The sequence below is a fragment of the Colletotrichum costaricense genome (genome assembly GCF_030867565.1).
Source record: "Colletotrichum costaricense strain IMI 309622 chromosome Unknown Scaffold_31.1, whole genome shotgun sequence".
NCBI lineage: Eukaryota > Fungi > Ascomycota > Sordariomycetes > Glomerellales > Glomerellaceae > Colletotrichum > Colletotrichum costaricense.
The window spans coordinates 195,726-212,014 of record NW_026848260.1 but is presented as its reverse complement, the minus strand read 5'-3'; the positions used below and the strand labels follow the sequence as shown (position 1 = coordinate 212,014).

The window sequence follows — 16,289 nt, the reverse complement described above, 5'->3', positions numbered from 1 at the left end:
ATGCTGATCGCGATAATGTCTCTCCCAGTGAACCTGTAAACTTTGAACGGGGCCAAGGGGCATTCGTCTGACGGTAAGGTGCCTGAGAAGAAAGAGCTGGGGCACTTTTTTTTTTTTTCGTGATCCCGCTTGCGTACGTACTTTGTAAGTATATTCTCCGGATGGATGCACAGCAACTGCTTTCTTCTCGTTTCGCTGAGCCGGTCCCCCCCGGATGGTGATGTCTTGCGCTTTACACGTACGACCACAACAGCAATGTCGTGAACACCCGATTTTTGGACCCGTCCCTGCCGGCGAGGCACGCAGCCACGTAGCCAATGACCCGTCGCCATCCAACTCTGATATCTCGGAGGCGGCCCTGGACGCACACCTACACCGACGGGAGGGGAGGAGGTGGGGGTGTGTATGTGCATGTGTGGCGTTGCTTCTCCAGCTCCTCTGCAAATATAACCCCATTCTCAAACAGTCATACAAGCACGACAAGGACGTGGGATGAAGCCTGAAAGAGGGCCCGTCAGCCAACGAGAAGCTGATTCCGAAAAAGACGAATTGACAGCCAATCGGCCGGTGAAGATCACCGATCAAGTGGTTCCTGGTCGTTGCTGGTGTGGCTGATCAGCAGCGCAGGCGCTCCTGCGATGACCACTGATCGCCTTGGAACACTCCTTGATTTTTTGCCCACCGCTTCGAATCCCAGTTACGCATTTGTGCTTGAGTTGCTTGATCCTGGAATGGTTTTTTGCAACTTGTTCTGCGGAGTCTTTTCTGCGTGATGCCCTCGCTTCCATCCCGCATCGTGCATCGGGGGACCCTTTTTTTTTTGCCTATCTTTACCCCGTCGCCAATGCTATGCCATGCGGTTACGGATGCTCATCAACGGCCGTGAATTTCCCCCTTCAGAAGAGATTCAGAGAAACGCGATGTCGGACCGAGACAGGGGCACCACCATCATCCGTCCTTTCAACGCCCATTCAACCTACCACCTTCTACATTGCTCTCTCCCTTGCCTCGGAAAGATAGACGCTGCTGACGGACCCGATACCGTGACCGTTCAGCAGGACACGCCTGATCTGATCCTGATCTAAACCCCCCCCCCCCTCCCCCCAAACGTCGACGATCCCACCTAAGCCATGCCCAAAGAGTGCAAAACGCTGCAAAACGCTGCCGCCTAGCGTGAACGGAAGTGGGAAAAGGGAGGGAGGCACTGGGAACTTGAGGAGAGGAGGGAAAAGAACGACAAGCCACTGCCGCAGCTGCTGAGTGGCTGACGAACCTCAAGATGTTTTTCTAAGTGCGATGGGCATCCGTCTGAGCCTCTTTAGGATTGGCGCGCGGCGGATGGCAAAATGGACACACACACATACACACACACACACCACACACACTCCTCTTGGTAGTACATCCGCTGTACTGCGGAAGCGAATGCAAGTCTTCTGGTCTGATGTGATGGTACCTGAGATGGAGCTTGGGAGACTAAGCCGCGAACGGTCGGCCATCTTCATCGTGTTCCTGCAGCTAAAGGCAAACGGTGCAGAGATCCGTTGATAAACTTGTCACACTAGCATTGGAACAGACGAGATTTCCCCTCTTTCTCTTTTGCGTGATGAAAGAAGCGGTCAGATATCAGAAATGCGAAATGCGGTCTTTTTTCCAAGACGACGAATCGGTAGCAGCCGCCGTTCGCATGCGTGGGTGAACCGAGATGGCCAGCAGGATAAGTTCATCAAACACTCTATTTCTTTGAGTTTCTTGCAACCGCCGCTGCCAACTGTCATCGCATATCCTGCATGCAATGGTCTTCACCCGCAATGAGTCTCACATGCCGACTGACAGCTCACCATTTCCACCTGCCCTGCTCCTTCATCCTGACCTACTATTGTTGGCAATCCGGTTCCGTCGGGACTCTCTTGTTTCCAAACACCGTTCGGCCTTCGGTAGGGTTTCCCCCACGCCCACCGGGCTACACTACCTACAGCATCCGACGCCATCCGGTCTTGACCCCTCACTTCCAGCTGATCAAGCAGCTTCTTCCCCCAGGAAAAAGGGTGCACTTCCTCATTACCATCCCTGGCAAGAATCTTGGTTAGCTCCGAACCACAAAGTCCACAACCCACCAACGGGGGGGGATCCATCATCCTAGCAAGTTCGCAGCTTGCTCAGCTGATGTCTTTCCCCTCATCCTCCCATCGTGATGCACCTCCCAAGAACCTGTTCAATAGATTTCGATAGGTTGGGGGGACTACTAGGTCCGGAGGCATCCCGAGGAGGTCACAGCACCAACTTCCATCTCGATCTCCCAGTCGCGTCGTTGAGAGCGAGAACAGCTCCCCCTCGAGAGATTCAGGGAGTGGTCTCGCCCTTCATTCACATCACGATCTCGTAATTTTGCTGTCCTTTGGAAGAACCGGTCTAATGGTGGTGGTGGTGTCCGAGTCTCCAAGAAAGCCCAAGAAGCAATTCGCAATCATCTATTGGAGGTTTACCGCCTGAGCCAAGTCCACCAGACCGTCTCATCGCGCACACCCTCTTTCTTCAGCTCAGCATTCTTCCTCCCCCAATCATGAGATTATCTTTCAACCTCCCTTTCCATATCTCGCCATTTCCTCCTCCCCCCCCGCCGCTCCGGCTGTTGGGAGACTTTCTGATGGCCTTTGCCAAGAAGTCCCACTTGGTGATGCTCAGACTCGGATTGTGTATATTCCCGGTGAATCGGAAGGGCGTTGCAAGGGAAGAATAAGACGCGAAATCATCTCTAAAAAAGCCGGACCAAAAAAAGTCTTCGACGTACTATATCCGTAGTTTCGAGTTGAGACTTCTCCAGCGGAGACCGACTCACCTGCCCACGGTTCACTCCCTCCACGCATCGTCTCGTGATGATGCCCAGGAATAGGAGATAGTTCGGCTTTCTCTCCCAAGGCTGCGCGGCACACACCACGCTACCATGATACGGTCCAGAGTACAGCCTTGCGTCAGCAATCCACGCAAACGAATCGTAAGCGTTATCGGCCTGTTGGTCTCACCGAAGGCGTTTCTGCGCCACAAAGAACTCCCATTCGCTTCAGCCAACGGCATCCCGTATCAACGGGGGGCTTTCGATCCCAGGAATACAGTCAGGCTATTCGGTGACTCGACCAGACTAACTGATGACTCTATCAGAAGCTACATGATGACAGACAGGGTTACTTTTTTACTATTATTACTAAAAAAAACACGGATATTCGTTCCGCGGGCGCCCGTATGAGAAGCTGCCAGGCCGAAAACTAGCTCGTTCCCACAAACGCTCTCCGCGCACCCGCCGCCCCTGCACACCTCGCGCAGTCATTCAGCCCTTTGGAATTCATCGAGTCCAACATGTCGTGCTCTCGTTCCCATCAGAAAAGTCGACAAAGTGGCCCGCGGACCCCCATCAGGACCATCCTGCCGGGCTCATACTATGGGGGCGTGGTGGGAACGAAGTGACGGCATGGCAATGCCCCGTCGATCCCGATCGACAAGGCTTCTTCTTTTTGGTTTCCCTCGACTGTGGTACCAACTCCGGTCTTGAGACGCTGGGCCTCCTGAATCTTTCTGTGACATCTCCGCCACTGGCCCTTGAGTGACCTATGCGAATGTTTCTATCCGCGCATTTCTTATTTTTTCCTTCCTCATCTCGCTCTTGGATTCATGGTGCGACTTGATCGCCCGATGAGAACACGAAGACGTTTTGAAACGGAACAGCCACCCCTTCCCGCACTAGGGCCGTGGCTTGCTTGACAGCTTCGTTCGGCAGAGGCTGAAGTTGATGCGTGCGACAAGGAAACCGTTGCATTTCACCAGTAGTTCGTTCAGAACGACAGCACCTCGATCGTGATGGGACCTCACCCATCCATTGACGTCGTCAGATCCAAGCAGTGGCTTCCGATGGCCAGAGGATGCAGGGCAGGCACCGCTGTCTTGCGCATTGAATATGTGAGCACTCAGCTTATATGCCGAAGAACGTTTTATGACCCAAATTTTGGTATTCCCACGCTACTAGTCGATATCGATTGAGACTTGCTTTACATGCATGATGTTGAACTTGAGCGTCAGCCTGTACCTGGAATGCGCCTTCGCGTGTAGCGCGTTGTGAGGCGACCAAGGGAGACAGCATGCGCTCCGTCACTCTTCCCGGTGCATAGGGGCTTGCTTCACCAGCACCAAGCTTAACAATAACACCAACTTTTTCCAAGCTCCCAGCTTCTCAATCGTGTCTCTGATGGATCAAGACAGTTGTTTCATGTTCGTGCATTCAACAGGGAGTGGCCGCGCTCACTGCGGCCACCCCAGATCGACCCGTGGGTGCGTCATCCCGCGTGCAAGCGCCCAAGGGAGCCGCCCTGATGTTGTGCATCTTGGTTGTCCCAATAACGACGGTCCGACGCCTCCCCCTAATAGGGATCTTCTTGTGCATGCCTCCCGTCCCGTTCCACGGCAGCCACGGCGGCCGCATGAGACCTGCCAGATAATGATTGACAACGGGGTTCGGAAGTGACGTTGAAGGCAACGCTTAGCTGGTCTTGAACCCTTGGTGGCTTGGGGGATTGGGCACGAAGTGGCTGATTGTTTTTGTGCGCATTGATCAAGGTCAGACGCTGCCGAGATGAAGATGTGCACATTCTTTCGTCAACAATTCTGCCACAACAAGCGCCTTGCCGCGGTCGCGTTCTTGCTTGGGCCGAGACTCTGAGCGAGGGAGTTGGCCGCAACGATCGTGACCGTGATTGATAAACAAACTTCCTTGCTTAAAGGGATTTTTTTCATCGACGCGTTTATTCATCCCATCTCGATGCACGCATGTTGACAAGCCTGGCATTTCGAAGTTGTGCCAACGCATCGTAGCCTTCGAGTCGATCGAGATGCAAGGCGTATCGTGATGGCCTCTCTACTCGCCAATGATGCCGTCATGTTCGCCGGCGAATCGCTTGACACGCTTCTGCTCCCAGTTGTCGATGTCCTTGGCCGCAAGTCGCTATTGTCCTCAGTTAGTCCTGCTCCATACATGTCCAACTTCTCGCCAAGCTGCTTCAACACTATGACTTACGTAGTATTCCTCCTTCATGTCCACCTTGCGTGCTGACCGACGCATGTTCAGCTCCTCATCCCTGGTAACCTGTCGCACCCTTCTATCGTACTTTTCGTAGCGGATCGCTGTAGCTGGCGTCAAGACGAATGAACCGGCAACCATAACGGCCACGAAAGGCAGACCGAATAGGAGGAATGGCCTCTTAGCCATTTGCGCTCGGTACTTGGCGGCGAAGGTGTTAGTCGCCGCCGAGGATTGGAACTTTTTGCTGTCGAATACGGCCATGTTGAGTGACGTCTAACAAGAAGAGATGACGATGCGATGTAATTAGACGCCCAATCGGAGTATTTTGGTTTATGGGACTCGGACTGATTGACTTCCGATGAAGTTGTTCACTCGGCCGATGGTGGTATCGTGGGCTCTCGACAGTTGCTTCAATTGTTCGTTGCGAATGTGCAGCATGGAGTGGTCTGACTCTGGATTAAGATGATGCGAAAATCACCAGGAGAGGGAACTTGAGCTTTGCGCTGAAAGTTTCCAGGAGCTCCCAAGAGAGTTTGAGCTCGGATCCAGAGGCCCCACCTGCCTTGGCCTGTCCGCACGTGCCGCGTCGCGTTATGTCATCTGGTCGGACCGGAGTTATTACGTAACCTTTCGTAGCCCATCTCATCGTCGGTCCGCTTACTCATCTTTCCTCCACTCACGGATATGGATCTCTCGTTCACCCACTCACTCATCACACTGAACAATCAAGTTCAATACACTTTCACATCTCTCTCGTCAACTTTATAAGCATAGTCAGAGACCCTCGTTGTCATCAAAGACACCCAAACTCATTGTACATTGATCAACCCTGCCTCACCTGAACTCCAAGACATTAGCCGGCGCCTCGAGGCGCCGTAGCGGCCCGCATCGGTCTATCGGCTTCCTAGGAAGGGTGAAGTAAGGTACCCGCCGCATGGTATCTGGTCCCGATCTAGTCTCCTGGGGCCCCCAAAGTCTCTTGAGTTCCATGTACCTATGCCTCCATGACATGACCCGTATTATGAATGAGATCATCAAACCACAGTTTTGACAATCCTTCATGGAGCTTATAGCCCTATCTCGACTCAGCATCATTGAATTGCTGACGTGGAACCCTTCCGAACGGTCTCGACCAGCTCCATCCGCATAACTCGTCGCCGGGGAGAGGGTCCCCTGTTCTCCATCAACCTCAAGCAAGGCTCAACCTACCGTTGTTACCAACTGTCATCACCACAAATAGCATATCCGTACATACGCTTGATCTTGGTGCCATGCCGCACATGCGAGCGGACCCGCTCTCCAAGAGACCGTACACGTACCCTTCTGAGCCACTCCGTCCCTACCTTACTTTGTGTACCATACTCTGCACTTCGGTCTCATCTGAAACTAAGCACGCCTAGCGAACGCCCTTCGCCCCCAACTACCACCAGCCATGCCCAGCGATGTTCCCCGCAAACTTCCCTAGCGGTGGCACGTCTTATGTCTTGGTACTGTCCTGCCTACTTGTTTCTCGTCATTTTGAGCCGCCAACGCTAGACGTCGTGAGTCGGGTCGTCACCCGTTGTCCAGAGACAAGCCCCACGGTCTGCCACAAACACAAACAAGCGCTATCTCCCTCAGACTGGATGGGCCCCAGCAGCACCAGCTAAGAACTGGCAAGTAGGAACACGCGGCAACAACTGACAAAGAGGCCAAGGGGACCAAGGGGCACTCTGGGTTCCCGGAAAGCTGGGAACCGTGCCGGAGGAGCACTGACCAAGCGGAAACTTTGGCCCAATGCCCAACACAGCGTAGCACTTGGCCCGCAGGCCTTCAACACTGTACCCTCTTTTCGCCCTTTTGCTACACTACACATGGTGTCCAAGGCAGTGCTTATAGCTCTTTCACGAAAGTTGGCCCGGCCATCCCCTCCATCCCCCCTGTATGACACACTGAAAGCCATTTCGTCGGATGATTTTTAGGCTTAGTTCTGCTTGCCTGTCGGGCCACAAGCCGACTAGGAGCTCCTGAAGGGGGCAGCCCTGGATAGGTGTCACGGTCTCCGAGGCTTGTTTCGTTTCGTTGAGGCGGACTACGCAAAGCAAGGCAAGTGGCAGTGGTCTGCTACTCTGCTGCCGCAAAGGAACTTGCCGGACTAGCCAAGAGCGTGTGTTATTAATGGACCTTCTCCATTGCCGGCGTCTGGGCGTTGGTGGCGTTTGGAGCATGTATAAGTTTCTCCCAAGTCCTTCTCCTCCATTTCAATTCAAGTGCTCAAACGACTTGGCATTCTTTGACGTCCCACGAACATCAGAAAGATCTGCTCATATCTCCCATCGTACCCAGGCTGGTCCATCCCTTCGACGTTTCGCGATCCACTCTACTACTTGGCCCATATCAACCACTTCAACGTCTTCTGAACATCTTCCCTTTTCCGGTCTCCATACGTCAACACAGTCTTCACAATGGGTTACTACTGCTCCAACTACTACGTATGTCTTCTCAAAGGTCGTGATATAGTGCGCTCAATTGACTCACGTGACACTCTGCAGGGCTCCATCCATTGCCACAATACAGTCTCCCGCTTTGGCGATAGATGTCATCTCTGCGCAGTATGTGAAAGCCCTTGGACTACAATCAGCTTCCCAAGATCTCACATTCTACCGTCACAGGCATCAAAAAGAGGCGCTTCCATTAAAGATGGTCTACTTTCCGAGGCCGAGCGATGGGGTTCATCCACCCCCCGGCCCACCCACGGCGATCGCCGAGTCGAGCGGGCCAGCCGGCCGGCCCGGGACTCGAGAGTGAAAAACTGAGGCAACTACATGAATGATTAACGCATAACATATTAACGATCAAAGATGAGAGGAGTTAGAAAGAAGTGAGCAAGAAGCGAGCAATCAGCGCAGTCCAGGAGGAGGGAGCATATCCAACGGTCAGGAACGGGTGTGTGATACACAGGCGTTCAAAAAACTAAAACGGGACCCCGCGATGCGAGACGGTCCAAGCATTGTTCTTTCACTTGAGATACAATTATGGAGTGAGGCCTATCAACCCATGAGCCCCTCATTCAAACTGTTAGATCTCGACATACCAATTTAATTGATTTGCCATCATCGAACACATTTGATCAAAATGTGCAATCAGAATACGCATTCGGCCATGAGGACTCTCATGAGGCCTTGACGCGGTACCTGCTTGTTGGGCAAGTCATAACTTCACGGTCCTGCCAATGCCGAGTCAGAGTACTCTGCTAACTTTAAACTGACGCGCTGCTGCGATGGCCATGACCTCTTGAACCTATTTAAGGTTTTCACGTCACTAGACGGCTGGACTGATATCGTGAGGGGGCGGTATCGACAACTTTGGGAAGCCGATGCTCGAACTTTAGACAGATCAACCTTCAATCCAGACTCAATAAGGCAACGTAAGCAAGGTGAATCCGAGTCCGTGTGTGTGCGCTGCAAGGCTACAATGCCCGTATTTCCAAATCTAGGGACCCGTAACCATGGCAGGGGTGTGCCGTGTCCCGAAACCCCATCACATCAAACAAAACCAGCTCAGTTGAACTCAGAAACACCGCCCCAACAGTTCGGCTTAGACACGTCCACCAGCCAACTTTACGGGGTGGGCAGTAAATGCCTCCCCTCTGCCGACGGAAAGCAAACTTTCTGAGAGAACTCGAGTCAAAGTTGAAAGTTCACAGAGGAGCAATCCTGTGTCATGGAAATCTCAACTTGTCTGATCAAAGGGCTGGAATGGAAAAGGTTCAAACCATGACAGGTGGACCTTTGAAAAGGGTTTGTTTCAGAATCTGCGGCAGATCCACGGACAACGCGCTACTATGCAGCACTCCTCTCAAACATTGCACGTGATTCTCGAACATACAACTGTCAGAAGATTTGCGTAGACGGCCCGAACAGCTATCAGTCATTGCTTTCCGAGGGGAGGATCAGAGATTGCCGTCGGGACGAGTTGAGACGATCACGCCATGGCCAGACTGAGCCCGGACCGTCCAAGACCATGGATCTTTTGTCGCCCTCGACTAGAAACTTCGGATGGTGCTTTTCTTCCTTGCGAATCCGACGCGTCTTTGGACAGATCTCATCTGCTGGCTTCTGCCACCTGGGCAAGATCATGTACTGGAAACAAGTCATGGGATACTGATGTCGGACAGGAGGTCTTCGATCTCGGCTTATATGTAAGCGCGCGCGGGGGGGGGGGGGGGCTATAACTGGCATCAAACCACTTTAATCTATGTCTAATTGAAGTTGCTGTCAGATTTACAGGAAGTTGATTCAACGCTACGGGAAGCCGCTCTCATGGCTGCTCGGATTCGCGACAGCAAATACCTACGACTTGACCGACTTGTCGGTCGATTGCTTTACATGTGAACCTGCATTATCTGCCCACCGTCCGATGTCAATCGAACGCCTGTGATGGCCCGTGGTGGAGCAGATCCCTAACAAAATCGAGGTTTTCACTGTCACATATCATGATTCAATAACATGTCGTTCCCCAGCAGCATCGATAAGCCTAATAATCTTTCAACCTCTATAATCGTTAGACTGTTTTGTGCACACCTTGCGTTGATCAAGAATTGATATACCGGAAGCAAGGTAACCTGAATTTCGAACGACGTTTGAAGAGAAATGTTTGCCCAAATTGTGTTGTCTTGCTCTTGCAATGTCCGCCTCGGTGAAGCCTGACACTGCCCGTTCAGTGAACGTTTCAAAGTCTCCTTCTTGTAACAGGGCTTTCAATCACCACTTCTAAGCTCTTGAAGTCAGGAGGCCTATGTCACATCTATTACGAACATCCGTTTCTAGGTAGCCCTCATCATGATATGTTCACTTTGTATGTGAGTGTTCAATGATTCAAACTTGAAGAATCGGTTCAGCATTCGAAACGTTATGCCATGATATTTCCACTACCCCTTGATTCCCTCTCAGACCCATAGCGACATGAGCTTACCACAGGCTTATCAGTCGGATAAGAATCAGAACACTCCTGCTGCATGCCAAATGCTGCTCAAAGTCTGGCTTTTATGAGGACGACTTCGGTGGTACCAGCACATTTCCACATTATCCCGCCACCCGCTTTGCCAAACCCATCATCAAGGTACTTGATGAGCATAAGAACTGGAAACTTTTTACGCCATTTGTTTTGCTACCATTCTTTTCTTCCCTGCTACATTCTCAAGGAGACAGGACGACAAAACATAAACTTACTACGCAATCCACCCCCATTCCCCCAAATCAATAGCACCAAAGAATCAAACAACTACACAAGATGGAATCCCATCCGAAATCAGCACAAAGCAGTGCCGCAACACCGTTGAAGACAGCCAACTTAGCTGGTATATTCCACAAGTTCCCACAACTACCTCTTGAATTGCGTTTCCTCATCTAGGAACAAGCTCTGTATCAGCTAGACGCTGAAGGGCAGCCACTGTTTGCCAAGCTGCCGCGAACTTTGGAGAAGGAAGCTGCCATACAAGATGCAGTCGAAAAGGCTAGGAAATCTCCAGAACTTTTGGAATCCTCAAAGCATACGCCCAGGGATTGCAAACAATTCTCGGTGCATGGCACGTCTTCAATGCATTTCGTTGATGCTGATATTTGGCTGGCGTTTAAGGAGTCTCAGACGGCATTGAAGTAGGCCATCAAAGACTGCGTACACAAAAGGTCCGGGAACAAGATGTTCAAGACCTCTGACAGTCAAAAATTACAAGGGACGCCAGACGTGGACAGCAGCTCCGCCGACGAAACAGCCCCATCAACGACCGGTCAAATTTGGCAACAGAAAACAGATGAATGGGCATTTGCCGTGTGCTTCAACTGTAGACTCCTCTGCTATCAGCTTTGGAAAGATAAGGAGGCGGCCATACCAAGGCCTCCTCGTTTCCCTTTCGAAACCACCAGTCCCGATTTTCGGGCAGAGTTGACGTGAACCCGCGGTATGGTCTTCAAATATGATTACTACTGGATGTTCAGCTCTTGTAGAGAATCGGTAATGTCTCTCATGAACCAGAAAGATATCAGAGGCTACTTTTTGGAAGCCGTGGGCAACGGGTATCAATACGACCTGACGCAAATCTATCTCATTGACTATGGTATCTGCTTGAAGCCTGGTGCTAAATTTCATAAGTCTTATAGCTGCGGCGACCGCAGGTCCAATGAAGTCTACTACTCAGATTTTGATATGGACAGAAGTAAGCCTTTGGGGGCTCTGGACTTTCTCGAAGAGGTTCAGGATTCGGCACAAAATTGGGTAGACGAGAATGATCCATGGATGATCGATCCTTTGGTGACGCCCGAACCAAGCTGGTGGACGTTCGTAAGTATATTCGATCTTGTTCGTGTCCTCATTTGTGAGTTAGCTTAGTAGGAGGAAATTTGGAACCCATGGTTGCTTGCTGGTGGTATTGAGAGTAAGCTAGACTGAGAAGTCATGGACTATAGCACATCATTATCATAAAACCTCTCACTACCTACAATAAGTCAGGATCAAGGTACTATAACATATCAAATCGTTTCATGATCTACCATCTCTACTAGTGATTTGCCTCGTAGAAAATCTACGATCCATGATCCAACTGAATCACTTAAATAAGAGGGCCCCTTCTGCCACCTTTTCCCAAGCATAATGAATTCCTCAAGGGTCAGTCATGTTGCCCTCATCTCAAAGGTAGGAGTATCAGATCCTTTGGAGTCATTCCGTTTCTACTTCCTCAAGAGAACCTGGTACGCTATGCTACTCTGTATGAGCAGGCTATCTTGGCGGGTGGATCAGCTCGAGTGAGAGCGCCTGTCGCTTGCGGTAAGGCATCTATTTCACGAAGCTGACACAGACGATAGGAGCGGTCCAGACCAAGTCAGCGATGGCGGAGGTGTGCTGCAACAATCTGCTTGATTGGACAACAGACAGGTGCCGTGGTTATCACTGAACCTACCGGTGAGACAACTGATGCAGGTAGAAGTGCCGTGCATGGTAACGCTGACCAGCTGAGCCAGCCTGCTGAAGCGGGGTTTTGTCTAACATCCAACAAGCCCCAAGACGGCCGAAGCAATGCGCCCGATCACAGCCGGTGAGATATCAGGCGACCAATGAAGTCGCAGTTGACGTGCTTTCGTGTCCTGTTAATATCAGGCGGTGCGTAGGCTTCCAAACCCCCCTTCCCCTATTTGGTCCGTTCCGGACCGGTGGCGAAGTGATCAGTACGGGAGCCTGCATTGAGCCTCGAGGCGACTCAACACTTAATTATGGGGCTCAGCTCTTGTCATTCCTCAAATGTGCCTCGCCGTTGTTGGTCTTCTCTCGAATCGGACCCCGCATGGAATCAATGAATCGGTCGCGCAATGATAGTCTCGACCATCAATGGATACAGAATTCGGAGGGATGCTCTTGAGGCCTGGCTCCAGAACACTCGAGGCGCGGGCAACTTTAGCCTCACAGTAAGCATGTTTCATCCTTCTATATGAGATAATAAGGGCAATATACGAGAATACCTACGGAAACAATGCATAGAGGCCGAGAGATGGGGACAAAGAGAAAGACGGAGACAATAGGTATAGACGGTAGAGAGGCTGAGGCAGGGTAAAGAGGGAGAGATAAAGGACATGATGATCAGCAACAGTGGTAGAGAAGAGGCAGACGGAGACTCTAGTGGAGATATAGCTAATGTTAGACAGTCTAAGGATGGCGACTATGTGATAACGGCCACAATAGCAATCACTCAGGTAACCCAGTATATCAAGACTTTGGGCTACTCAAAACTAATCAAAGCGACATAAAGGACGACGTTCAACATCTGGTTATACCAAGAAAAAAAAAGAAACCGAGGTTAGGCTAGTTTCAGGCTAGGCTCTAGAGACAGCAATCAAGCACCGGACGTGTCTCTTGCCTAAACCACGCCCGGACGCACGATATGGTATTCTAAGCCTCATGAAGGGAGAGTATTTATTCGGGTCATTAAGTCCATAAGCAGAGAGGTTTTCAGTAATCGATGTCTACTACGTTACCTAAGGCACAATACTACATGAATCCAGTGCTGCTAATGTGCGAGAGGCGGTGTTCGAGGTGTGCACCTCTGCAAGGCAAACACCGAATGCGTTAGCCAGTGAGAATCTGACAATCTTGAGCGACCCCGCCACCCGGGCCGAAATGGAATTATTGCATGTACTTTTCTTCAGACTTAAATGTCATCCATCTTCCTGAGGCTCGGCCCACAGGCGACGCATTCTCAGAATACTAAGGAAGACCCCCTGGTTGTGCCGACTACTGTCGTTATCTTTACACCTATTGTAGACGCTGTGTCCAAATCCTGCCTCAGGTTCCTGTGTATCGGTTTTGTGAAACCCTCATTCTCAAAATGCAGACACAAGACGCGTACGATCGGTTCACGGAGATTTGCCGTAATTCCGACGAATATCCTCAAGTACAGCTCAGGAAACAAGAACCTCATGAAGCTCTCTTCGGTGAACGGCAATATAGAAGCCTCCTAGAGAGGGAGTGCTCCTTGTTTGACCGCGCGGCATCTGTGATAACGTTCTGGGAGACTGGAAGACGAAATCGTAAGAAACCATGTACTTTCTTATTTAGGCTCCTGATCTGATGTCAGTAGAATTCCCTGATGAGGAAGAAGCCATTTGGGATATGGAGACCCTTTGGTCACACCTGCACCGCGGTGATCAAGACCCGCACGTTCGTCACGTGTAAGCTATGATACCCCTTCAACCCTTGGTTGAAAATTACTGACCACCACGGAAAGTTTTGTTAGCGCAGATAACTCGAGATCGCCGTTGAGTTGCTCTATGGATATGTTCAAATTAGTTTGCTCATATCACCAAGTTAACCCCTCCTTCTTGGAGCCAGTACACGCCTTCGGACGACAGAGCGAGCCTCTCGATCTCTGTCTGGCTCAGTTCAAAGGCAGCGACACGCTCAACTGTCTCACTGAAGGCCTCCCAGAGCTTCCTAAGATCGGCCGTTCCGGTCGCGAAATACAACTGTCTTATCTTCTCCGCTCCGTCGAATCTTCCGAAAGTGGCAAAGGGGTCTGGGACTGGCAGATTCGTCAAGTTGCGAACTATCACTCCTTCGACGTGGAAACTGGACGGGCCTTTTGGTTCACCGTCAAGGCAGACGATGTTTTTGAAGACCGGATCAAGAAAACAAGCCCTCTCCTCAGAATTCCAGCCAAGACTGAAACACAAGATGGAGATGTTTCTCTCTATCTTCAGGCGTCATTAGCTACTCACTTGGTTTACCTCTGCTGGTGCGATGAGAATTGGCGACAGTTCATCAACGAGACCGAGGCAGGGATTCGAGCGATTGTAACGCCAGCCAGCAAAGCGATTGTCGATGATCTCATTGACAGGGAGTCCAGCCTCTTAAGTGCGTACCCAAAGCCTTTGAGAGACTCCCGTAGCCAAACTATGTACTCGCACAGTCAATCCATGTCGGGCACTTTGGCCACCACTATTGACCCTGAGAAGAACAAGATGTCGATGTTATCCCGGGTGGCAAACGGGACGTCTTCAACTCTGAGCTCTTGGCTGAGACAGGAGAAGCCAAAACAGACGGATCCGGAGCTCGGTGGCCATTGCACTGCTTGTACTACGGACACAAGTTCACCGCCTCCCCAGCCAGACACATGGGAGGTTCTCAACCAGTTTCGGTTCAAAGACGTGCAGACCTTGCACAAGCACTCTGAAATCATTCATCGAGCTTCTCTAGCTCTGGAACTTGATATTGGTGTCCTTAATGACATCTGCACATTCTACAGTCACACCGCCGCCGCCGAGTTTCGCGGAAAGATTGCATGTGAAGGAGCAATCAGCAACTTCATCAAAGAAGTCCAATCTATCGCGAGGAGATTGGAAACACGACTGCAACAAATGCGCTGCTTGGCCATCACCCTTGGTCAAAGCATACAGCTGGTGAACATACCCTCAGAAGCAGAATGAAAGAAAGCGTTCTTAAGCTAACATGGGACCTAAAAGTATGAGCGATTACTCCAGCAGCGTACCAGTCATATCGGTAATTGGTTCGCGGAAATAGCGCACGAGAACACGAAGCAGATGCAAGTCATAACAGATAAGACGTTGAAGGAAACGACGTCGATGCATGTCATCACGATCGCGACACTAATCTTTCTGCCGGCCACTTTCGTTGCAGTAAGAACGGCTTACCCGAATACCGCCGGCATGATATGAACCTCTGACTTAATGGTAGACTTTCTTCCAGAGTGGAGTGTTGCTTTGGAAAGAAGATGGGCCAGACGACATGACAAGACCATTCATCTGGAAGCGTGATAGCTTAATGCTCTTCTTAAGCTTCTGTGGTCCTCTGACCGCGGCAACCATCGGCGGCTGGTTATTCATGTGTGTAAGACTGAGAAAAAGTGCACGGCGGAAATTGTAAGAATTCACTTATTATAGACATCATATAACAAAAATGACTACCGGTGAAGGAAATTCTGAACTATTTTGTTGATGTTTCGTATCTTGCTAGATTCACGCTGCCTTGTCCCCTCTGGATGTAATGAATGTATAAATGGCTGACATGGAGATTTGTCTGCCTCTTGCATGTTCACCCCAAAGCACGCCCCAAAGCACGCATGGCCACCAGTAGCAGGCTTCTAGCGCAAATTGACATTACAGCATTAGCGGGGGAGGTTGGGATGAAGCTCGAGAGCCGAGGCAGAATGTAGGCAGCCAGTGCAGACAGAGGTTTCTCGAAGAGCACTTCCCCGTACAGAGCTAGCACTTGAGATCTCGGGATACTTGGTGCCGCTAGAGACGAATGCATATGGTCAGTTGTCATTAACCGTGTTAAGTCGACGCCATTTGCTAAATTTTAAAGGGTTGGCGGCCCGGACAAATCATTAGCTTCTAAGGTCTCGCGTTTTGAACCAGTTCGTATTTCTGCCAGATATCAGATCGCACGTGTAATCGAACAGACAGCTGCATATTTCTGCGTTTAAAGTCGTCCGAGAATAATCCAATAGTTTACATTCCGTCGTCTATCGGTCTGAGATCTGTTGACAGGTCGGCCGTTGGAATACTGGAGTTCCATGTCTCAATGTTGACCTTTCTTGCCTTAGATTTCCCTTGGGCCGGGTCTCTGCAATTGGTGGTTGCTGCCTCTCAAAGCATCGCCCATGCTCCCCCTCCTTCCTCCCCTCCCGTCCTCTCGAACCGGCTCCTTACTTAGAAGGACCTACCACACACTCCGTAGG

The 16,289-nt window shown here is 50.9% G+C and overlaps 5 protein-coding genes across 5 annotated transcripts; 4 read left to right on the top strand and 1 right to left on the bottom strand.

Moving 5' to 3' along the window:
• Positions 1-1,629: 1,629 nt before the first annotated feature.
• On the top strand, positions 1,630-2,140 carry CCOS01_16515 (uncharacterized protein; the record flags this gene model as incomplete). Its single annotated transcript, XM_060464651.1, has 2 exons — positions 1,630-1,714; positions 1,839-2,140. 2 exons carry the CDS (start codon positions 1,630-1,632, stop codon positions 2,138-2,140), a joined length of 387 nt encoding a protein of 128 aa, XP_060304787.1.
• Positions 2,141-4,900: 2,760 nt separating this feature from the next.
• CCOS01_16514 (cytochrome c oxidase assembly protein cox-16) lies at positions 4,901-5,326 on the bottom strand (the record flags this gene model as incomplete). Its single annotated transcript, XM_060464650.1, has 2 exons — positions 4,901-4,987; positions 5,060-5,326. 2 exons carry the CDS (start codon positions 5,324-5,326, stop codon positions 4,901-4,903), a joined length of 354 nt encoding a protein of 117 aa, XP_060304786.1.
• A 1,896-nt stretch (positions 5,327-7,222) lies between these two features.
• CCOS01_16513 (uncharacterized protein) lies at positions 7,223-7,852 on the top strand (the record flags this gene model as incomplete). The annotated part of the gene is made up of 3 exons (XM_060464649.1): positions 7,223-7,536; positions 7,597-7,656; positions 7,717-7,852. The coding sequence occupies 3 exons, from the start codon at positions 7,223-7,225 to the stop codon at positions 7,850-7,852; spliced, it is 510 nt and encodes a 169-aa protein (XP_060304785.1).
• Positions 7,853-11,059: 3,207 nt separating this feature from the next.
• On the top strand, positions 11,060-12,840 carry CCOS01_16512 (uncharacterized protein; the record flags this gene model as incomplete). The annotated part of the gene is made up of 2 exons (XM_060464648.1): positions 11,060-11,383; positions 12,739-12,840. 2 exons carry the CDS (start codon positions 11,060-11,062, stop codon positions 12,838-12,840), a joined length of 426 nt encoding a protein of 141 aa, XP_060304784.1.
• Positions 12,841-13,418: 578 nt separating this feature from the next.
• On the top strand, positions 13,419-15,472 carry CCOS01_16511 (uncharacterized protein; the record flags this gene model as incomplete). The annotated part of the gene is made up of 5 exons (XM_060464647.1): positions 13,419-13,620; positions 13,671-13,761; positions 13,818-14,988; positions 15,052-15,225; positions 15,284-15,472. The coding sequence occupies 5 exons, from the start codon at positions 13,419-13,421 to the stop codon at positions 15,470-15,472; spliced, it is 1,827 nt and encodes a 608-aa protein (XP_060304783.1).
• Positions 15,473-16,289: the final 817 nt, after the last annotated feature.